The sequence below is a fragment of the Gobius niger genome (assembly GCF_951799975.1).
Source record: "Gobius niger genome assembly, chromosome: 3".
NCBI lineage: Eukaryota > Metazoa > Chordata > Actinopteri > Gobiiformes > Gobiidae > Gobius > Gobius niger.
The window spans coordinates 31,947,103-31,971,465 of NC_136854.1; the positions used below are offsets into that span (position 1 = coordinate 31,947,103).

Sequence of the window (24,363 nt, forward strand, 5' to 3'; positions counted from 1 at the left end):
AATGTGCGTCTCTGGGGCCGTGTTTTAACTGTTATCTTCTTGAGCAATGATTAAGTACATAAAAATACCACTGTCAGTCAGTTGTCTTTCATTTTCATCCTGAATAGAGAGATTGTTAAATGTTGTAGTACTGCATAATGCTACTTCAGTATTCAAAATGGCTGCCAGAACTATGCGTGATGTAATTGGAAACACATGTATTGTTCAGTGTCAGGGATGAAGTATATTATAGCTATTGGAGCTTAGTGTGCAGGTGAGTGGATAAAACAGTTTCTGGCAATATTTAATTTCTTTGAACTACTGTTTTGTTTTTTTATTCTCTCCCTTAACCAAATGTATTGACATGTGCCTTATATGCCAACTGCCAACTTAACAATACCAGTAAGTAGTGTTTCCCACAGGCCCAATCCAAGGCCTTGAATAGTAAAAAGCTGAAAATACTGTAATTTAACGTGTGAGAAGTTTGTCAACAGAAAGTGGTAATTTCCCAACATGAATGATGTTTCCTGCCGACAATGGGCAGAATGGGGCGCTCCAAACTACATTCCCGGTTCACTCTAAGAAGATGTTTCAGTAAAAAGAATAGTCTCTGTTTTTCTGACGCTTGGATTTCTTGGCTTGTTTCAGTCTTTACAGAAGCGCCGCGGTTCCCCAAGCTCTCGCTCCTAAAAGGGGGCCCGGAGACAGCGATCGAAGCGTTTAGGTCCAAACTGGAGGAAGGAAACGAGGAAGGAGGGTAAAAGAAGGAAGCGAGAGGATTCGGATCAGACCGAAGGCGCCGACTTTCTCTGGAGTAGATACTGCTGGATGTCGTCCGCGTCGCGCTTGAGCCACGCGGCGTTCAAAAGGATGTTCTCGCAGCACTGTTGCACCGTGCGCTCGGCTGAGGGGGCGGGGTGCGACTCGAAGAAACTCTGCAAGAGACGGAATAAGCGAGATTTTATAGTAGTTAGGAGAGTAGCACCAGTCAAAGTTTCTACATCAGTGGTTCTCAAATTATGATTCAAACTTGTGCTGTTAAGGAGTATTTGTTATTCCATTTCTGCAGATTCTTTTGATGATACATTGTTTAATGATCAGAGGGTGAGGTGTGTGGGATTTTGAACCACATTAAAGGGACTATACAGAGTTTAAAACTGTTAAATCTAAGTATTTTCATCCCCTACACGTTCCAGCCATGTCCTAATGCGTAGAATGAGCTTAGACCTGTTCAACACAACTGCCTCTAAAATCCTGCACTGTCACCCAGAAAGGTGTTACTTCGGGTCTGAAGTGCCGTCATGCACAAGCTTAATATAGAAGCTGCAGTTACGCATAAGGCCTGATGTGGCAGTAGTGAGCATAAAATGACTAACTTGCATCTAGCCCCTTTAAGCTATATGTGGTCATCTTGATATTATCAGACACTGAAGATGTTACATTTTTGACTCAACTCTTGTCTCAGCACATGGTACGTTTCAAGTAATTTCCAGATAAACAACCTATTACTACCTATTCAGACCCGCTTCAGTCCTTGTTCAGATCCCACATACACAGGCTACTTCAAGAGCAGGGGTAGGCAAGTTTGTGTCATGGAGGGCCAATTTTCTTCATTGCCAAAACACCAAGGGCCGAAACGCACAACTGTAGCCCAAAGTAAGTTTTGCACATAATATCTAACCTAATGGGGTGTTTTGCTGGCAAATGTGAAAATATTTACAGTATTTTCCATTTGGTATCTGATTTATGAATAAATGCTTCTTCAAAATTCTCTTGGGGGCCAAAGGTTTTATGCTGGAGGGCCGAATGTGGCCCCCAGGCGTGACGTTGCCTACCGCTGTTCTAGGGGTACTCTCTTTTGCAGTTCGACTTCTTGATATAATTTTAATACAGATGTAGCTGCATGAGATAGTTTTATAGCTTTGTTGCTCTGGATGTTGTCTATAGTTTAATTCTCGTCCATGGTTTGGCACAGACTTAAATGTCTTGTCTTAATTTAGTCTGTTTCTTAATTGGCTAGTTTAGGACTTTGAAGTTGGTACTTTTATAGAGTAATATTTTCTGCTGTGGAAGTTGGTGAGGGATTGTAAACATTTGGGAGGACGCTGAGGTCAGAGCAGAAAGGGGAGGGTTGGATGGAGCAGCGCAATCTGTGCCGACACCTCTGAAAGATGAGAATGAAATGAGACCATTGCATTTACCTTCACTTCAGCTGCCATTTTGTCGATTGCAAAACCATCCACTGTGAGCTGCAGGTGTATAAAGGAAAAAGGCATCAATCAAATAAGCTTTTTTCATTTTTAATAAAACCTAGACATTCTGAATCGCTTGTGTCTCTGTCTGCATTGGGATCGAGGGCTTCACCTTGACAAGTCGTGATATGAGGAAGCCGCCCTGGTAGCGGTTGTACAGTTCTTCCCAATTGTCTTTCACAAATTTCCAGGCGGCTTTTCTTCCCTGTCGACTGCTCCCAGCCACTCCTCCGATTACGGACACCGTGTCCTGGGGACGCACATCCTCCTGAAGACAAAACGATTGGGAAAATTACTGCATGTGAAGCCCAATTTCTATTATGTAAGAGCTCATAATTTGTTTCACCAAACAATATTCACAAAATGTACAATACACAGACATGGGATCATATCAATGCAAACACCCCCATTATCTATGATGTGCCATGAAATCAATAAAACCATAGAAACCATAAAATAAACAAAAGAAAATTAACACTTGTACATTTTTTTCACTTCACATGGTATTTGCTGGGACTGTCAAGTAATTGCTGATTATCACTTCACACCAAACAGTCCAAATACAGTAAAAACTTACAAAAGAAATGTAAGGTTGTTTAGAGAAGGACGTACCGACAGAGCAAAGGTCAGCACTTTTTGGATCAGGTCTGGGGCAGAGATCGCTCCCAAAACTCTCTCGATCCGGTTCTTCTCCTCCTGCATGTCGGCCTGTTTGTGCAGCTGAGGACGGAAACCAGAACAAGCTCAGGAATAAATATAAGCAAATATTTACTAAATTTAGACAGGACATTCTAGAAATTGCAAGATTAACACTAATAAAAAAAATGTCTTTGGATTTGAAAAAACAAGTACGGTCTCTCAGTGTTGCAGTTTGGAGGTGCAGACATGAGTTTCCTTACCATTTTAAGATTATAAGCAACCAGTTTCACCTGTTTTAGTTCAAAATCTGGGGCTCTATACAATACGTATGAGTTTGATCACCTTCATCATCGTCTCCAACGTGGCACTGTCTCCATGTTTCAACACTGTTAAATACACCTGAGAGTAGACACATAAAGCAAGATCAAGTTAGTCTTCCTGTTTGCTTTAAATGATGAAGATGATATTGGCGTTATCCTCATACTGGGCTGCGGAGATCTGCAGGCAGCACTTGTTTCCCCTCCACATGGTCCTTGAACCTCCGTCGAGCCTCCTCTAAAGTCGGCTTGTGTCCCGCCTTCCCCAGTTTACCCAGGACGAGGCCGCGCAACAGAGCGTCCAGATGACCTGGGGGAACAATCATTTTTACATATTAAAGAAACAGAAATATTGAGAGTGATGTTTGATGGTTTAAGAGACTGTGGCACCGAGGAAGAGGCGGGTAAGGAAATGTAATCATGAATACAGATGCCACAAGATTAGAACAACTGCATACTATTATGTTTTAGTCAGGCTTTTAGATCTGCTGCAACTTCATGTATACCCCTTAACCTTAACAAAAGTACACATCTCCTAATTTTTAAAGATATTATAAAATGCAGTTATAGTGAAGGCCAGCAGAGGGTGCACTTCCTCCTTCCTCCAGTGCACTTCAAGTTAAATCTCAAAAGACCACTCTTTCAAGCAGTTTCCCCCACCTTCCCCGGGTTTGGTGTCCCAGCCGAGCTTGAGTCCGATGGGGGTGAACAGTTCCCGGATGAAGGCCTGGATCTCCTCGTGGAAGTCGGTGTGGGAAAGCAGACAGGAGAGCACGCCCAGGTTACAGCTCAGGTCGCTCCACACAGTGTAGTTCGGCTCATTCACAAAGGCCTCCATTAACTTCAGCACTTCCACCGTACTGAGCATGCCTGCACGCGCCTGAGGAGAGAGAGACATACGAATGCATTAGAAAGGAGAAAGTAGCTAAACTAGATTCTGTGTAATACTGGCCTTGTGACTCAGTGAAGTTAACATTTACCCAAAATACTCTGGTATTTTGCAATAGTCTGATGTAGGGATGAAAAAGAAATGACAGTCTAAGGCAGTGGTTCTCAAACTGGGGACAAATTTGGGGGGGAGGGGGTCGCCAGATCATGTAGATAAAAAAAAAAATATTTTATCTATATATTTTATTTTATTACATTTTATTGTAGCATGTGTGAGCTATTTGATTTAGTCTATTTAGCCATTTGTTTCTTTTCCTTTGTTGCCGTTTCCCACGATGTGACCTGACACTGGGAATAAATAAGATACGGACGGGGGTCACGAACCCCAAAAATGGTTGTTATGGGGGTCCCGGCTCCAAAAGGTTAAGAACCACTGGTCTAAGGAATAACATTCACCAAATAAACTAGAAATAAAAAAACAAACAATGTAGGTCTTTAAGATCATACAGTTTATGAGCAGAAAAAAGGCATATTTTAGATTTAGATATAGATTAAAGTATTATCTACTGTTTCCCACTTCATTGTCATTTTAGTGTAAACTGGTGTGTTTTGTTTGTTTGTACGAATGCAGTGATTCTCAACTTGTGTAGCATCGGGACTACGGCTAGACAAAATGGCAAAAAGATAATCACGATTTTTTTTGGTCTTATATTGACTGATCTCATTTTTCAGTTCGATTTTATTATTTCATATTAAAACGATACATGTAGCAGATTCGTGAACTTAGACGTCTATTTATACAAACTTCAGCTCAAACAAAAGCTTCCCTCCAGTTTCATTTAACACAAAAATGTTCCTCCAAAACTAGGTGCTATTTCTGCCACAGCAACTGTAAAAGCCTTGAGTAGTGTTTTTGTTCTTTTTCAGTAAGTAAATGCTGAAAACTGTTCTGTTGCCCACCCATCGAGAACCACTGATCTAACGTACAGCATAATGTGGAGCCTTACCAGAGAGAAGAGGTCGTTCTGCAGCCCCAGTCGGTCCACAGGCTGCAGGGTCAGGTCCCTGATGCCCGGGAGCAGACTCTCCAGCATCGACGAGCTGTACTGGATTCTGTAGAAACCCACTGTGCCCGGGTTAATCTGTGGAGAGGGGCGTACGAACAGGAGAACAGAAATGGATTAGAGTCAGACTAAAAAGGCTACAGGCAAAAAAAGAGCAAAAGAGGCAGAGGTAAACCCAGATAGCTCTATAGATACAGGATATATAAAGGATGCACTAATTGTATGGTGTTGTGGGAGGGATATATTAGGCAGCAGGTGAGACCAGATAACCTGCTGAACAACTGGGTGAGATTAACTTCAAAGCTGCAGCTCTTTCTATGTTTTATTAGTCCAAGTTTAGTGCAGTTATGTGGCTCCTCACCTTGATCCACTGGTCGGGCCCCACTCCGCTCACTGTGATGGAGGTCTCGGATCTGTCCAGCAGAACCTTGAGTTTGCTGCATGTTGGGTCTTCACTGGAGCAGATACTGATCGGGACCATCCAGTTCGAACACTCTCCTTCTCCGGCGTCGTCCTGAGGTCCGCTGGCACAAAACTTCTTCTGGGCAATCTTCACAATACGGTCCTCTCCTTGCTGTCGAACAATAGACAAAATGTTAATACATCTGTGTCAATTTATTCGAGCGACATTTCGAAAGGTGAAATACAGCACAACTGCTTGGTGGTGCAACAGGTGTAAAAATTCAAGACTCGAGAGAATTACTGGCTATTTGGGCACAACATCAGGTCTATGCACATTGGTGTTCTTGGCTCTCAATAAGTCTATTCAAAAATTAAATGGGCATAGAAGAAAGGTACATATACACAAATAAAGCATTACACAGTCATCAAAAGAGATTTGGGAATGTAGAAGCAGTAGCAGTTTCTAAAATGGACCAAATTTAGAAAGAAACCAATTTATCAGTTGTTATTGCTTTAATACTTTACCATTTGTCTCTGACAGATGTGACTGTAAGTTTAGCTATAATCTGGTGCAGCACATTTCTGTCTCTATGAACTTAATATCTCTGTATATAGTCCCTCAAATAAATATTACAGTAAAGTAAAGCAATACTAACCAAAACACAACAAAAAGTTAATATTAGGCAAACATAAAAAGTCTAAGTAAAAATTGCCAAAATAAAAAATAAAAATGACCAACCCAAAATCCATTCAATGAGTATCATAAATAAAAATAGCATTTAATGGCTCACAAAATGTCTACAACATTGACCACATAGTTGATGTTTTCTTCTTTCTTTGTGTGAAACCTTTTAAACCCCCTATACAGTGGTCCCTCGCTATAACGCGGTTCATCTTTCGCGGCCTCGCAGATTTATTTATTTTTTACAATTTTGCATGCTTTTTTTTTTACAGCGTATGAACGCCATTCGCACATTGTGTTCTGTGTCCTGATTGGCTACTCGTAGAGTGAGCCTCCTCTGCCTGCAGAGCGGATCTCTGTCAGTGTCAGCGGTGTCAGTGCACACCGCAGAGTCGCACACTTGTTCTAAACACCATAAGCATGTGGTACTCGCCTCAGCTAAACACTCGCCTTCTGAAGCCTGAAACTGCTACAATAAAACTCTGGTCGTAGCCACGATTGTCTCTTAGTTTAACAATCGCACAGTGGAGACGAGAGCAGCTCACGATGTTTCCATCCCCACGCCTGTAATGCGACATCTAAAAATCTTAGATGATAAATAAAATTGCACAGAACCCGTGTGAACTAGTGAGAAAAGTCAGAAAAAAGGGGTTTTACTGCCTTATAACATATAATAAAAACATATAATTGTAAAAAATAAAGCTGACTTACTTTACGTTATTTTATTTAGTTTTTTAGTTTATTTCAAACGTAACCCCCGTGATAAATGAGGGACCACTGTACTATTTTTTCTATGGACTTAGATAAACAGTCTGTGACCCCGGCATGAACTCTGGGTGTAGTGTGAGGACACGCTGTGATGCCATATGGCACAAACACTAGAGCCTGAAACACAGAACAAAAACATACGAGAACACCCCGTCTAATAAGCATTAATGACCGTTTCATATTTTCATGAAACCTTCTGGGCCTGTGTAATGAGTGCAGAGATTATGATGTGCACCTGTTCCTGGTCGACCACGATGATGGGAAACCCCATCTGTTTGGTCCAGGAGCTCATCACCTCGGCGATGGGCTTCCCGCTGGCCTGCTCCAGACACTCCCACAGGTCCTCTGAGGACGAAAGCACAAAGTTAGATGAGCAATACGATAAATCAAGAGGTTTGTAAAGACTGCCTTCTCATTTATGCCACATTGTTTGACTCGTAATAAAGGTCTCAGAGCTGGTGAGCTGAAAATACTGACCTGCAAACATGACTTTTTGCTTTAGAATTGGAAAAAAATTAGGTTCAAATGACAGAAGCCCACACAGACATCTCTACCTGTTGCTGCGTTTTTGTTTTGAAACTTGAGGAGATACGCGTTCATTCCTTTCCTAAAATCCTGGAAAAACAAAGAGAAGTCAAATGGAGGGCGACATGAATCTGACCAGACTAAAAACTCAAGAGCCGGGTCCAAACCTCGTCTCCGATGTAGTTGTGCAGCATTCGGATCACGGAGGCGCCTTTGCTGTACGAGATCGCGTCAAAGATCTCATCCACTTCTGACGGGTGGCCCACATTCACCTACCAGACAAGTTTATGTTAGAAAAGGAACATCTTGAATTTCTCTGCTCTCTAGTTCTGTAATATCTAATCTGGCCGTATATTTGTAAGTGTAGCCATATTATTACTGTGGTCACACTTTGCTCAGCTCAGGTGTTTTTTAAATGTGATATATACAAATTAAAATGTGTTTGTCTCCACCGGTCAGACCTCGATGGGGTGGCTGCTGTCCAGGGCGTCCAGGTCCAGGGCTCTGGTGTAATCGGCTGAAACAAACTGCGTCCAGATGTCGTACTCAGGGAAACAGTGGTCCACACAGAGATACTCGATCCACGACGCGAAGCCCTCGTTCAGCCACAAGTGAGTCCACCACTCCTGAACAACACAATGCACAATAACGTCATTAACATTAGTCTAGGATAACCACTGAAGAAGTAAAGCATTTATTTACCATAGTGACCAGGTTTCCAAACCACTGATGGGCGAGTTCGTGTCCCACCACCAGCGCCACCCACTGGCGGGACGAGGAACAGGAGTTTTTAGGATCTATTAGCAGCGCCGTCTCTCTGAAAAGAAACATAAAACCATTTAAACACACGGAGGAATCTGACAGTAGAGAATGATGCAGTGACTGGAAAAATGAGGGCTGTGGCTCCAAGTGTAAACGTATTCTTTTTTATCAATACCACAGTGTCTACAAGTGAGAGATTAACTGACATTTGTCTGTCAATACAAATTTATTTCAATCAACGTTGTGCTGCTTATATGTCTCTCATTTTGTGAATGGTGATGGTGTAGCTGGTAAAATAAGCCAACTTGACTTATAAATGTGAGGAAGGAGGAACAAGACAATCCCTTTTAATAGTTTTGACCATTTTATAGCTCCAGCATGCATATTTACTTCTCATTGATGTGTGTGAGACAATTAACCGTCAACTACTTCACCACCAACTATTGGACATTTCACCATTTGATTATTTGATTATTATTCACCATCACGCCCTCTCCTTGTTGAAATGAATATGGCATCAATGGTGGTCAAGGTCAAGGCATTTTGAGGAGCATGAATTCCAGAGCTTGTCCCAAAAAAAAACAACTAAGTCTCTCGTCCATTCCTGTGCGGATTTATGGATTTTTAACGTTTATTCACTCCAGCCACTAGGGGGCAGCTTAAATTAAAAAAAAGGAAAGAAGTCCAGCAGAGGACACTGACCTAATAAGAGATCAGGATATAAACAGCACATTGTAGCCACGTGGTAAATGGTCAGTCTGCCCCAGGGCGGTTGTGGCTACAATAGTAACTTACTGCCATCGAGTGTGGAGTGAATTTATGTAGCACTTTGAGAAACATGTGACACAGGCTGATAAAACGCAATAAGTGTAAGCTGTTGTTCTTTATGAGGCCACAGTCCTTTACAATATATGGGCTCGCGACCCAACATGGGGGCTGAATTTCGGCCCTCGACCCAAACAAGTTCGACACCCCTGCTATAGGTATATCACAGTCCCATATATATTTCACACATTTTTACAATCCTGAGAAAATTCAATGACAAAACGCCTACAAGTGTCACTGTAATGAATACGAAAGGAATATATGATGCATGTGGATGCTCCCTCTGTGAGGCGAGGCTGTTCTGATATTGGTCAGAGCATTGGTAAAAATGTGGGACGTTTCACAAGTAAATAATCAAACGTTGCCATGTAAGAAGATAACTGTTATATAAGTGCATGCATGGCCGTGAGGAGATAGAAGAGTCCTGCTTATGTATCTAATCACGATTCGTCTGGAGGGAGAAACAGGTGGCAGCAAATCCACCAAAACAGAGCCATTAAAATCCCATCTCCCATCGACAACATCTGCCTCACTTTGGCAAAATTACACTTACCTCTGAGGAAAAGCTAAATCTCTCTGCTCTAACCAGCTGTTGATTTTAAGTTATCATTTGAATGTGCGTTATATTAAAATGGACAAGTACTAGAAGCTGGACATGAACCACAATAACAACTACAGCTGACTAGTATTACTGCTGGTACTACTTCAGAGAGTAGGGCTTTGTTATTTTTTTTGTACCTTTTTCAGGAGAATGCATTAATCATTTCATGAAAAGAGGAAATTCTGGATTTGTATAAATGGGTAATATCATAAAAAGAACCGTAACCAGGAACATAATAAAATTCTAGATTTGCCCACAGAGCTTTACGTTGGTTCTTGGGAAAGCGTTTTCACTGTTCTTGCCATAGTCATGCACACATTAACATGAACAGAACAAATGCCCAGGGCCTGACCAGAGAGACTATTACGCAATTCAAATACATAAAGTTCTAACGCGATGTCTCAGGGCGTTTGACAGCACACTTAAATGGGGGGAGGGGTATTAGGTGTTTTCTCGTATTCAGTGACAGTTTTGTTCGTTATATTGACCTCAAGGCTTAGTCAAAGATCTTGGCTTGTGATACGACACGCGCTGCAAATGACCTCTGTCTCTTTAAAACCGTCCTCCCGTCAGGCCTCATGATGAACAACTGTCTCTCCTGAGGCCTAAACTACGAAGCTGGTTGAACTTGTCCTGGATTAGTTCCTCTAACCCGGGTCGTCAAGTTTAAAATTCTGCTGATTGTTTTTAAATGCCTAAATTCGCTGGCACTTAAGTATCTGTCAGAACTGCTGCAGCTCTACTGTCCTTCCAGAGCTCTGAGGTCTGCTGACCAGCTCCTTTTGTCGGTTCCTAAATCCAAGCGTGTGTCCAGAGGGGACCGAGCCTTCTCAGTGGCGGCCCCTAAACTTTGGAACAGCCTTCCTCTACATGTGCGCTCGGCTCAGTCTGTAGAGGAGTTTAAAACCAAATTAAAAACTCATCTTTTTGCTTTGGCCTTCGGTTCCATGTAGACCAGACACAGTTTGTGCCTTTATATATTACCTGTGTTTAAGTTTTATTGTGTTTATTGTACATATTGTTACTGTTCTTGTACAGCACTTTGGTCGACTATGGTTGTTTTTAAATGTGCTTTATAAATAAAATTGACATTGACAAACCCAGACATGGACACATTGTGGATAAGCGGTATTACAAAGCACGTTAACAGTCGCTTAAGTTACCGTATTTTCCGGACTATAAGTCGCACTTTTTTTCATAGTTTGGCAGGGGGATACTCCGGAGAGACTAAAAATTCAAATATAATTCAATAATTTCACATCCCACTAGAGGGTTGCCTGGCCTGCCAGACACTCCTCTTTTCTGTTCAAAAGAAGAATCGTCTGGACAGCTCCTCGCAACCAATCATTTCACGATTTTACCCATCGGTCCAATCATGCACCGAGAGGCGGGACTTCATTCCCCCAAGAGGCGGAAGCCGTCAGCACGCTCTACCAAAACAATAATACGATGTTTTCTTCTGCTCTTTCGTCTGTTATAAATCATTTAAAAAAAATGTAATCCCTAAAACCGGAGCAAGAAACAGCATTCGAAGCGTTCCTCGTAAATAAGGACGTTTTTGGAAAGGCTTCCTGCCGCTTGTTGCTGTGACGTATCTAGCTTTGCTCTGATTGGTTGATGCCGTCTGTCAATCACGCCCACCGGGAAATCATTGAGATCATACTTGCTCCCAGACTATATGTCTTTGAAATATCTATGAAAAAGCATGTAGTTTAGCAGGCCAGGCAAACTAGAGGGCGCTTTAGTTTGTCTAGCCGCCATTAACCCAAAAGAAGAAGAAGAAGAGCAGGCTAATCAAGCAGCAGAAAGAAAGTTTGAAGTGAGCGAGAAGCAGAGGTTACTCTTGAAGAAAACAAAACAAAGCTAATCACGTGCTAAAAGCTAGATGGCCACAGATAGAGGACAGAGTTCGCAAATGAGAGCTGTGTCCAGGTAGTTGCCAAGGCGATTGTTCAGAAGTGACACAGAGGATGAAGATTTCAATGGATTTAGTGATTTGGAGTGAGATCGAGAGTTTGGTATGTTTTTAACGCTATAGTTATCGGAAATTTTTATGTGACGTTAACATACCAGACACCTATTTAGTCTGTGGTTTATGCTCCCTGTAGCGAACCATCAATGTGTTACGTTAGCATATCGTACGCCTATTGAGCCTGTTCTTTTTTTCTTCTTTAGGATTTTTTTGGCGGGAGTGACTTATAGTCCAAGAAATACGGTAACCCAGTATTTCTTTGTGAGTGTGGAACAGGAGGAGTCAGCGCCAAGCGGCCAATCACAGAAGAGACACAGACGAGACACAGACACAGTTCTGAATATCAAAATCTATCACTAAATTAGTCAACAAATATAACTTACCTGTACGTTACAAGGCCCCAGTTTTCCATGGCACCTAAAAGAGTGATACAAAAGATTTTTTTAGGAGATTTAGACTTCATCATGAGATAAATGTTCAAATGTGAAATTGTACAAACCTGCAGCAAAATCAGCAATAGCTATAAGATCAATTTTAGGTAGTGGATAAGGAACATTGAAATAGTCTTTGTAGAAGGGTAATGTCTTGGCAGCAACCTGCAAAAATTAAAAGTATAGGCAATTTAAGAGCATTTTAATTTTGTTAAAAGCATTTTGACATTGTGATGTTAGGGGGAGTTCCTTTCAGGAGCCTGGAGTCTCACACCCACTACAGTAACTATGGTAACCTCCAAGTCTTTTTTCACAACATCCAAACATCTCCTCTTTGATTTCCCTCTAGGTCTACAGCTATAACCTCAGCACGTTTTATCCAAGCTCTCACCTCAGAAGGTAATACAATACTGCCTTAATCATCTCAGTATGGAAACTTCCTGTTCAATACAAGTAAAAACCTTAAGTATTTAGAGTATTTGAAAACCTGGTAGCACCGGGAACAGTCTGGGAATAAGATGGAACTTGCCTCATAGCGCAATAGCATGGTTTATTCCATCCATACTCTTCCTAGTTGCCCTGCTATCTCCATTTCCATCACTGTGCAGTACATTTAAAATCAATTGAAAACCTGCTCACCTCCAGTGCAAACTTTCCCTGCTCGGCCTTCCCCACGGGAGTGTAGACCCGGACCGTGACTCCGTCTGACGACTGACTCTCCACGAAGTCGTATTCTCCGATGACAAAGGCCACAAGGTACGTGGACATGATGGGGGTCGTGGCAAACTTTATCTCCACAAGGTTCTCATCTTCTGGATATGGCTTTCGATCGATCACATTCTGGGGATATACACAAACCAATGCAAATCAGTCATCTTTACTTTACGATTAGTTTTCTTGTTGCATTTAAACGTTTTGCCAGATTATACAGAATTACATTTCAAGTCACCCTGATATTGGGTGCATGATTTAGAGCCTGTGTGCTTCAGGACCCTTTTACAGCTTGAGCAAATATAGCCCATTGTTTTGAAGCTTGTGTCCACACATTGAAACAGGCTCAGACCGTAGTAAACAGTCTATATTCATCTGTGAATGATTTTACGATGGGACGGCTCTGTTTTTACACGGGCCAGAGTCCAGATTTACTCTTACACATTAAAACACGAGAATGTCACTTCCTAAGTCACTGTCCCACTAACTATGTAGTTAATAATTACAATGGCATACTGGCATATTTTTTTTTAAAGGGGTGGATTTAAAAGGAAGGGAGTCAACAATTATACACTTGGGCAAACATTGTGTGGAGCATAACTGTCCCTTTCCAATGTTTGTGACGTAAATAAAGTTCTTGCAGAGATTAATCTGTTTTACCATCTGCAGTATTGACTTTACAAGCAAACATTTAAGTCCTGCTGAGGCGAAATCAGCCAAAGCAGCGGTTCTAAACAAACGTAGCCTCAGGACCCGCATTCAACCTAAAGAACAAGCTGTGACCGAAATAAAAACATATATTCAGCATTTTGCAGTTTGACTCTTATGGTTTATGACTGCAGGAAGAGTAGTTTCTACTCTGGTAAAGATTAATGGGGATCCCTAAATAAAGCAATAAAGGGAAAAGGGGAAAAGTCCTCATTTTGCAGGTCCAAGTGAAGCCCCAAGTCCTATTCCTTGGCTTAACAATTGCAATCAGAAATGTATTACGTTTTTCTCCGACTGAACATTTTCACTGTTTTGGTTTGTGCAGGAAACATGTCTGCGCATCAAGTCCAAGTCAATTCCCAATTTTGTAAGTTTTATTTATTTATTTATTTATTTTATTGGTTTATTTGGTCGGGAGGGTGCATGTTAATGAGCATACATGGGACTCATGCATGTAAACACACCAGATTGTAACCTCGGGCATTAGTTCAAGCATCAAATCAGTGACTCAAGCCTGAGGCGAGTCCAAGTCACAACTAGATTTATATGCAATAATATGGAAACTATATAGATTTGTATGTTCTATTAGTCAACAAACACTCACAGCACGATGATGATATGATGTATGATTTGTTTGCACTACACATTTGTCTTGATTTGATATATTGGAGTTTTCTTTTGTAGTAGAGCCTCGATCTGTGACAGGTACAACTGACTGAAGGACAGCTTCATCCTCTAGGCCAAGGGTCTCCAAGCTTTATTACCAGGTGAGCTACTTTTACGCAACAAGTGTCGGAGAGCTACTTATGCTTCAAAGACACTTACGGGGTCATTTATCAAGCGTTGGCTCAAGTGCAAAGCTAGTAGCATGTGCAAAAGTGCATCAGCTGCAAACTCCTTTATGCATTTATTACTCACACAGCATTCTCTTATTTACACTGCAGATGTGGGGTCTTAATACCGTTATTCAGGTGACATCAAATGGTAAATTCAGTGCAACATGTCAAAATAGGATATTTTATTTTTCAGCTTGCACTCGCCATTTAGCACCTGCCTTGATAAATGACCCCCATACATATGACAGGTTTGAATAATATGACTTAGATGGATAACATCTGTTTTAAGTCATAATTATCATTTTAGTTCAGCAAAGCAGCAAATTAATGAAGAAATGTTGCGAAGAATTTGAATTTTTAAGCTGCTTACAGGAAGTGACATAGAATTCATTAATTTCCCATTGACTTAATATGGTCGGCAACCGTTTAAAATCATTTGCTTCTATCTATGTCACTTCCTGTTGGTGTCCAATAAGGAAATGAAGCAATAAACATCACAAAAAATGTCAAACTAAAGAAAGCGGGGTGTTCTGGGGGGGCAAAATCATAAATATAACTGTTAACTACCGCATGTTTTTGCAGAAATTGTGTCTAATTTGTAAGTTGTGTCATTTGCACTTCAAGTAAAATGTGACTTTGGTGGAGTTCACCCTGGAGAATTAGTAGCCAAGATGACAGTTCAATGAAAATCAGTTTTAATTGACCCAGATGTTTGCAAATGTGTGTTCCACAGAAAATGCATCTATAATGTGAGTCATCAAACGTATGTAGAAATGTAGAAACTCTTTTTTGAGTTACCTAGAAAGGACTGGAGAGGTACTAGTAGGAGATCCCTGCTCTAGGCTGTCAGGAAGATGAACTCTCCCCCTTCTTTCCAACGTATTTAATATTGTTTCTGAAGCTGATTGAGTTTTAGCGCAGCACAATAAACTGCAGTCCAGAAACACAACAGCTGCCATTCTCTTAAACTGCTTCACACATTTCTTTGCCTCTGCCTAAGCAACACTGGAAACTCTTGAAACAGTTGCCTGACACGATATAACAAGTGGAAATGAAGAAGACGTGTTGATATTTTCATCATGCTTTGTTGTTATGTTCCTTCTGTTCCATTCATATACCAATAAAAAAAAGAATCCATTCATTTTACCCTGAACTATTTAGCTGTGAAACACTCCGCTTCAAAATCATTGGCGACATTTACTGAGGCCCTGATGGTTGAAATGCCTCGTTCTTCTGAATCTAGAGTGCACTCTTGTGTTCCCACTGTGTGTTTGTCTGCGCTCTAACAAAGTGGCTCCATTATCCGGAGCGGACTGGAAAGGTCACTGTTCACTGGCTCAGCGAACACAGCCCAGAGAAGATGTGGACGCCCAAATGTCAGCAGTGCTTTTGAATACTATGCAGCCGTTACAATATTAAAAATGAAAATATAACTAATATAAAAGGAGTGACTTTGTGGAGGCGGGCTTTATTAGTGTTTTTGCTTTGTTGAAAAGCCAATAAATATGTGAAAGGCCACTGTTTGCATTTGGGTCTGGGATTATTCAGATTGTGGCCGTCCAGAGATCTATCTAATAAAACAAGATAAAGAAGAAGTGTCCCATGCCAAAGAAGCAAAACTTAAGTTACATTTTATTGAATTCATTTCTGAACATTGTGGTCTGCTTACTGTGAAAATAACATGAATCTCAAGTGGTTTTGTTTCACCACTTTCTGATTCAATAGAGAAGTAAACAAATGTCTGGACCAAAAGTGACTAAACTAAATGTCTTTGTATCGCCGTCATTTTCAACCGCGGGCCTGAGGGCACCCTGTTAAATTTTATATGAGCCAGTCAGATGAGGTTTTCTGATGCAAGTTTGATGCAAAATTCAAGCAGTTGGAGACCCACATTATGCTGCATTCATGTCTGACAAAAGCCCCCTTTACTGGAGCTCTGAGTATAACATTAGCCAGAGGTAATGCGCGGACAAACTTCCCTGTGTTACATAAGCTGCTCTGGGAAGGGCACAGTTGGCCCAAAGATTAAAGCCCATTTAGGGTATAGTTTTATGTTAAAAACTGATTTGGTCGCAGCCAAGACCTGGTGTGGTAATTATTCAACAAAAATGGCACTAAAAGCACTTCTTATTATCAGAAATTACGATAACAATAGCCAAATCTTGACAAGAACGACTACTTTCACTTCAACTGTAATCATTATTACCACGTTACTGAACATCTTAGACTGTTAAGACTTGATAATAAAGTAAATACAAGGCGCACCATATTTGACAAGGCGACGCGGTCCTTGGGGACGATCAGGGAGATGTCGAAAGTGGCTTTAATGGCGGGTTCGTCCCAACACGGGAAAGCTCTGCGGGCGTCTGTGGCCTGGACAGAGAGAAATACACACCAAGAATTGAATGACACACTTTGACTTGTTACAAATCATATATTAAATGTTGCATTAATATTATCATTGCAATACTGTATACACTGCCAGACCCCAAAAAAGTGTCCACCTGGATTAGGTTCAGCAACACTTTGCGGCCAAAAAATTAGATCAGCCGATGACCTGAACATCCTGAACGACCAGGTTAGTCCATCAATGGATTTCTTCTTTCCCTGGTGGCGCGGGCGTATTCCAAAATGACAATACCAGGATTTAGTGTGCTCCCTTTATGAAAGAGTGATTCAGGGAGCATGAGACATCATTTTCATACATGGATGGGCCGCCAGTGTCCAGAACTTTAAGCAGTACTAAGCAACGTGTTTGCCTTAATAAATCCTTTTTGTAGTCCCTGTGGGGGTAATACAAATGATGGGATGATTGGAGGGTCTTTCATCTCCCCCGGTGTGTCTCTGGCCAGAAAACCATGTTTGCAACTTGTCTGCCACCGGACCGGAGCAACCAATACACACTAATAGAATCACGAAGAAGAAGCTAACATGCTAACGGGCATAGCTAACTGCGGGCTAGCGTATTTACAGCTGAGTGAAAAAAAATACTCCCTTCGTCTTTTCTGTCAGCGTAGTATTTACTCTCCAAGACAATGAATAAGTAAAAAAATCACAACTTGCTACGACACCTACAGTTGCGCTTATGGCCTCTGGGGGCAAGAGTTACTTAGTACTGCTTTAAACCCATTGAGATTCTTTGGGATGTGCTGGAGAAGGCTCTGCGCTGTGGTCACACTCTCCCATCATCAATACAAGATCTTGGTGACAAATGAATGAAACACTGGATATTTTGACATTGCAGCTAAAGGTGTCAGGTAGCATAAAACAGTTGCGTATATTCTGCATTTATATAACATTAATCTACCTGGGCACTCATTGCCCTTTAAATCACTGAAGAAATCACACAGTCAGTGCATGTAGACACCCGGAGGCAGGGGTGTAGTGTCTTGCCCAAGGACAACAACAGTGCGTTGCATAACTCACATTTCCATAACTGGGAGGGGCCTGTTTTGACTTGCAAAAGGCCAAGTGATACGGTCGTAAGGCGAGAGGTGCTGCTGGTGAAGAGATTATTGAGTCCAACACGTCACAAAGACCCAACTCCAGAACTTGAGCTAGGTTTGTGGTCAGGAGTTTCTAGCTTGAAGATTAGCCAATCGTGTACATTTTAGGTTGTATTTATGATATAGTTTTGCTTTAAAGGGGCTAGATGCAAGTTGGCCATTTTATACTCACTACTGCCACCTCAGGTCATACGTGTAACTGCACCTTCTATATTAAGCTTGTGCATGATGGCACTTCGGAAAAAATAACTTTTTGATTGACTGGGTTCATTCTACACCTTAGGACGTGGCTGGAACATGAAAGCAGTTCCCCCCAAACATTTTCCCATTTCAAGCAAAAATAATATTCCGAAAAATCAACAACCATTGAACACACTGTACAACAGCAGCACAAGTTTACCTCGAACTGTGTGACAGCGGCGAAGCGGACCTCTCCAGCCGCTGATGTGTATTTACTTCTGTAAAATCCTTTCATTTTGTCGTTGAGTTCTCCTACAAAGTCTATCTTCAAAGCGCCGGAGCCTGGGGCACAGAAATACAATACAGAGTTTGAATATTAAACCACACAAACACAAAACACATGGAAAAAAAACCCTTACCTTGCTGTAGCGCACTGGGAAATGACAGGGTGACCTTCTCGTCTTCATTCTGATAGTTGAATCCTGTGGCGTTAATTTCTACAAAACAAAAACATTTTTTAAGCGACGTCAATTACCACTGCCGCTGACTGAAAATGGTCAATGACTAAAAAAAACTCAAGTCAAATATGTCTGTCATATGGCAGTTGTTCAAACTCATTGTAATCATGTTTTCCAATGAGTTATCAATATCAACGATCACGTGTTAGGAGGAGACGCCAGCCGGTTACTTTTCTTTTTACTTGTTGGGTGAAATGTTACACAGTGTATCTAAATGCTACAGTGTATGTAATATCTAACTTTCAAGATATTTTTGGCCTTTTAGAAATCAAAAAGAGCCATAAAAAAACATTAAAAACCATATTCTTTTAGTGCCATATGATATTTGCATAGACCCAAACAAAACAAAACAAAGACTAGGATACTTTAAGTGCACATAAAGAAGTCTGGGTGAAGGGTGAAGCAAAGACACTGAAATGACATCAATTTGACCGACTGTATCTTATCTAGCGCTTGATTTCATTTCCTCAAGTACAATCGTCTGACCTTCTCCTCCCTCTGGACAATACGAGGCGGTAATGATGTCAATGTCGGCGCAGTTCATCACAATCTGAGTCGTCGACTGTGTCACCTGTAAATACGGAAGCAGAGGGGGAGACCAGTGAGTACACAGCGACAGTAATCGTCCCGTAGCAACAACGTGAATGACAGAGAGGCTGAATGAAACGTATGAATGTGTTTGTTTTCTCCAACAACTGCAAATGATTAGATTAGTTCAATGTATGACACAATATTCCTATAGCAAGAAGTCACAATACATTATCACTGAGGTATGAGCTAAAGTTCAGTTTTAGTCATTAAAACTGGTTTAAAGTCACACTAAAATTTTGGATTACTGTAATACATAAAATTATTGTATTGACACTTGCCAGCAATACAAAACATTCACCCCACATTTATATGTCCAGCCAGAGCCATTTTTGCAGTAGGTAATCAAAGAATGGGTCTGAGGATCAATTAGCCTATTTAAATCTCATTATTTGCCTGGCTTTAGTCAACATCTCCATGGAGACGAGCTGGAGACGTCTCGCACCCAGTAAAGATACAGTCAGGTCTTAGGACAGCAAAAACACGTATGTTGGCCACATTTAAGGGATTTTACAACAACAAAATTACCTGCAATCAAATAAATACTTATATTATATATATATTACACGGCGTGGCTTTAATTTAGCATTGTTGTTTATTCTGATTTAGTATAGTATAGACTTAGGATGCATTTAGTATTTTTATTTTTAAGTCTTGTTTTGGCACAGTTTGATGAACAAATGGCTTATAAGTAAGCACCTTTGGTTTAACTTTAAAGGGGATATATGCAAGTTGGCCATTTTATGCTCACTACTGCCACCTCAGGTCATACGTGTAACTGCACCTTCTATATTAAGCTCATGCATGACGGCACTTTGGACCCGAAGTAACACGTTTTTGAGTGATTTTAGAGGCAGTTGTGGTGAACAGGTCTGGGCTCATTCTACACATTAGGACATTGCTGGAACATGTAGTGAGAGGAAAATACATAATTCTAACATTTTTAAACTCCGTATTGTCCCTTTAATTAAAGGTATTGTGTTGAAATGGTTTCGTAAACTCACACAGTTTTTGCTATTAAATGCATTCGCTTTCTCATATCGTCAGGCTATGTTTAAAATCAAGATTCAATCTTCACATTTTCAACACATCCAGGAGCATTAACGTCTGAGAGAAGACAAAAATAGCTGCTAAACCTCAGGTATTTTTATCTGTAAGGGTCTAAAGGGCAAGATTTTATACGGGGAAATATTCAATTTGCTGAAGTTGACAGTAAAACTAAGCAATTCCAGCCACTCTTATTTGCCAATTGCCAACAAAACACAGTGAAGTTTGGATTGTGATACATCAACAATTCATTCATGTCTTTTTGAATATTCGGTTTTACTCTATAGACACCAATTGGCAATAAAAAATGTAAACAAGAAAAATAAAGGTTTGCTTGTTATTTTTTGAAGCATGAATACCTGTAAGCGCCTTTTGTAATTTCTGCCTGAATAAGGATTTTCAAAAGACTGACGTTTAGTTTGACCTTTTTTAGGAGCAGTAGCAGGTCACTGACGGCACAAAGGTCAAGGGTAAAGTGCAAATGTGTTGTGCCCTTTTTTAAGAAAAAAATGACTCTGTCATCCCTTGGTTTTGTTTGAGATCTAAAAAAAAAAGAAGAAAATTCCTGATGTTCATGAACCACATTAATAAAAGCCAATCTCTTTTAAAAAAATAGTTTTCCGGTTCATGCTCCTCCCTGTGACTCAGAGGACATTTTTTATTGTCGAGTTTAATGTGTCGTGATGTGGTTGGATCTTGCTTCAGTGATTTTTGGCAAGTGTCACTTTGTTTAAGGCTGTAATTATGACACATGCCACAGCAGGGCTCGACACTGGCACAGGCCGATGTTCATTCAAGGAACGCCTATGTTACTGTGGTAAACTTCAGAGGTCAAGCCTGAGGTTAGCGGTTGTTTCACCTGTATAACAGTTGAATTGTTCAAATTTGGTGAGACATCATGCAACCACCACGAGATATAATTGATTTGGTCAGAATTTAAGTAGGGCGACAAGCTTTTTGATGTTTTCCCCTCCTTTGTATCGAGATTGCAGTCAAATTTTCAGCTTTTGTTTTAAAATAAACGTTCTCTTGCGCATTTTCAACACTTCCAGGACAAGTATTAATATTAGAGAGAATATTGAAGTATAAAGATGTTTATAGAGGTCAACAACAAGGTTAGATCCCCAAGGATATTTTGGCGCTTGCAAGGAATATTTTACTGCCTGAATAACCGTTTATCATTTGCCACTTCAACGCGATTTTGCCTCATTGCCGTACTAATCAGATGACTAAAAATCATAGCCTAAAACAACACTTGGCTTTAAAACACAAAAACAAAACAAAACTGGAGAGTAAATAGTAACACTAATTGACAGATAACCTTTGACATTCTTGGCCAGTGAACAGACGGCATAATGTGAACCGGAGAGAGATCCCTGATCCCCTGTAGGTTTTTATTGCTTTGCCTGAACTACTTAAACCAATCAATGCAGATAACAATAACAGAGGTAATGGAGTGATAACACAGATTTGTACTTTCTTATCTGTGCTATAACATTACTGAACGACTTTTACTGATGGCTGTAAATCTAGCTATTTTTGGGTAATGACGCCCAAGATGTCCCCATTTGATCACAACAGGATTTGTTGTTGCCAAATACAGCTTAAATTGGAACACATACACAATCTTTTTGTACTTGTACTTCTATTTTCGTGAGGACACCCATAGACATATTGTATTACCCAGTATCACCCAGACCCTAAGATTAGGGCCCCTAACCCTAACCCTAATCTAAACCCAATTCTAAACCTAACCCTAAAACCACATCTTGACCCTCAAACAGTCCTTCAAATAAGTGAGGACCACCCAAAATGTCCTCACTTTACAAAAATGTCCTCACTGTTGGTTAAAAACTGGTCCTCACAATGTCGTAAGCATAAGAACACACACAAACTTTGAATTTGCAATTTGTAATCTGCAAAGCACAGTATGTTAAGCGTAAAGTCAGACTACCTGTACAACACCCCTCTGTAATAACATTTGTAATTCATGCCAATCCAACTCTAAGCAGGACCGAAAACACTGAAGCCCAGAAAAATCTGTGTTGTGCTGTGTATTTAGGTCATATTAGAGATTACCTTAAAATACAGCAATGCTTGATCAAGTTATTTCCTTTTATTGCAACTGTATGTGTGCATGTGTAAATGTACTTTTGATCAATTCTGAAATGAGACTGTATTCATGTTGTGATATAGCTCCCAACAGTAGCATCATCATCACTATTACTGTTGCTACTATTCCTATTCCTATTACTATAACTATAACTAAAACTATAACTAGTAGTAGTAGTAGATCTAAACTGGCAATTCCCCAACAAGCTTCGCAATTTGGCAAAGAAAGTATACAGGACATTTCTCAGCGGATGTCAAATGTGTTGACGTTTTAAACCTAATTCCTATTGATCCCACCAGCAAAAGGACAAGTACAGACATCTGTGTCATTGCTTTCGTCTGCGTCTCAATTGTTTAAACTATAAATATGCTAAGACTGCATGTTGACCGAAGGTATTATAGTGTATACTAGTGGGTTTACATGTAACAAACTGTTAAAATGATTCTGACAAGATGGATAGTAGAAGATACAATTACCTAAACCACACTGGGATCGTTGTTGTGGAGACATGATCTGCAGCTTATTTCTAAATGAGTTGTTACCATTTGTTCATGTTACAGAGTTGATTTCATAATTCTTGAATTTCTTGACTGTAAAAACAAAACTAGATGTGCCGTCTGCTTCCAAGTGAGCAACCCCCAATAGAGGCAGTGTATGCGCTTCACAATGGTAAAAACTAAGCTGGGAATAAAGGCACTATATAAACTCATGAGCGCTTGACACTTCAGGGTCAAAGAACTTGGACACAAAACACACGACTGAGATCAAGCGCGTGTGTGGCAGCCAGAGCAGGGGGAGTGGGCTGCACAATGTTACCATGATATAGCAAACATTGTCATGCTACACTCAAACTATTCTGGTGATTCAAGCTCATTTTACCAACGTTAGCCCTTGAGCAATTCAAATTTCAATCGAGCGACCCCGATGTTCAATAAATCCAGGTTAACTTTTCTAAAAAATGATCCACAAACAGTTAATGGGCAAATCGAAGTGCACGCAATGAGTGAGTCAGCTAAGCTAATGGGCTAGCATGAATTAGCGCAAACTTAACTGCAGGAATTGTGAACTGTTTGGTTGAATTTATACGCGTATTTTACAACTACAAAGTTGTCAATGAGTCTGAGGTTAGGGGAAGGCTTTAATGATTGTTTGCAATAGCTGTGTCTGTCATTTATTGAACTAGCGGCTAGCGATTCCCCGCTATGTGTGTGAGTCGTGCACGGCAGCAGCGGACAAGACAAGACACTACTAGCCGCTCGTAAAGCTAGCCGCTCGGGATTACATAACAAGATCCCCGCCGTATCCACACAAATCCTTCGGCCAGACTCGCTTCAGATTTGGAGCCACGTACCTCCACCAGAGCCTCCAGTTTCCCCTCAAACGTGAAGTCAATGAGGTCGGGCTTCAGGCACAAGCCGTAGTTGACGGGGGTAACGTCAGTGGGTAACCGCACGAAGGGCCTTCTTTCGGGCATGATTTCTGTGTTTTGGCGCCGGTTGCTGCCTGGAACCACGATACGGTGTGGGGTGGAAGTAGTAGTTTCAGCGTTTATTCAGCTAAACAGGGCTCTGTGCCGGTGAAGATGGACAGCAGGTTGTGACTGTGTGCAGGGATGACAGCGGAACCTGCGGCCTCTGAGCCAAACACTCGAGCTACGGCGGCACGCACGGGCACTACGTCACCACGTACTCCATTGAAACCGCCCTCCCGGCCAGGGAGAAAAATAGTTTGCATGTATTTATTTATCTACAAATAAAGGATAGGAGTTCGGGAAATTCCACAGCAACCATGGAGATCCGCCATCTTTGCAGCTTTTTCCATTAACTAACATTAGCTAAAACAGTATAATAAGTGGAGAAAAAGCTGTGGAACAACTCCGTTAGCTGCTGAGTTACTGCTGGTAAATACATCTAACTCACTGTGGTGTCCAAGTGTTTTAATGTGAACAATAACTCCAGTATTTTAACTTTTAAAATCGCCATTAGTTCCATTGTTATTGTTCCTGTTTGGAAATGGTATTGATTTGAATGCATCAATCAACCAAAATAA

The 24,363-nt window shown here is 40.9% G+C and overlaps 1 protein-coding gene across 1 annotated transcript; it reads right to left on the reverse strand.

Annotated features, from left to right (window-relative positions):
- Nucleotides 1-523: 523 nt before the first annotated feature.
- npepps (aminopeptidase puromycin sensitive) lies at nucleotides 524-23,995 on the reverse strand. The gene is made up of 22 exons (XM_079553343.1): nucleotides 23,666-23,995; nucleotides 19,053-19,137; nucleotides 18,468-18,545; nucleotides 18,269-18,390; nucleotides 16,628-16,735; nucleotides 12,747-12,947; nucleotides 12,176-12,272; nucleotides 12,060-12,093; nucleotides 8,219-8,333; nucleotides 7,978-8,142; nucleotides 7,684-7,788; nucleotides 7,546-7,606; nucleotides 7,227-7,336; nucleotides 5,501-5,713; nucleotides 5,083-5,217; nucleotides 3,848-4,067; nucleotides 3,355-3,497; nucleotides 3,213-3,269; nucleotides 2,844-2,951; nucleotides 2,344-2,499; nucleotides 2,181-2,228; nucleotides 524-914 (listed from the first exon to the last, which is right to left on the reverse strand). Exons 1-22 carry the CDS (start codon nucleotides 23,786-23,788, stop codon nucleotides 765-767), a joined length of 2,634 nt encoding a protein of 877 aa, XP_079409469.1. The 5' UTR covers nucleotides 23,789-23,995; the 3' UTR covers nucleotides 524-764.
- Nucleotides 23,996-24,363: the final 368 nt, after the last annotated feature.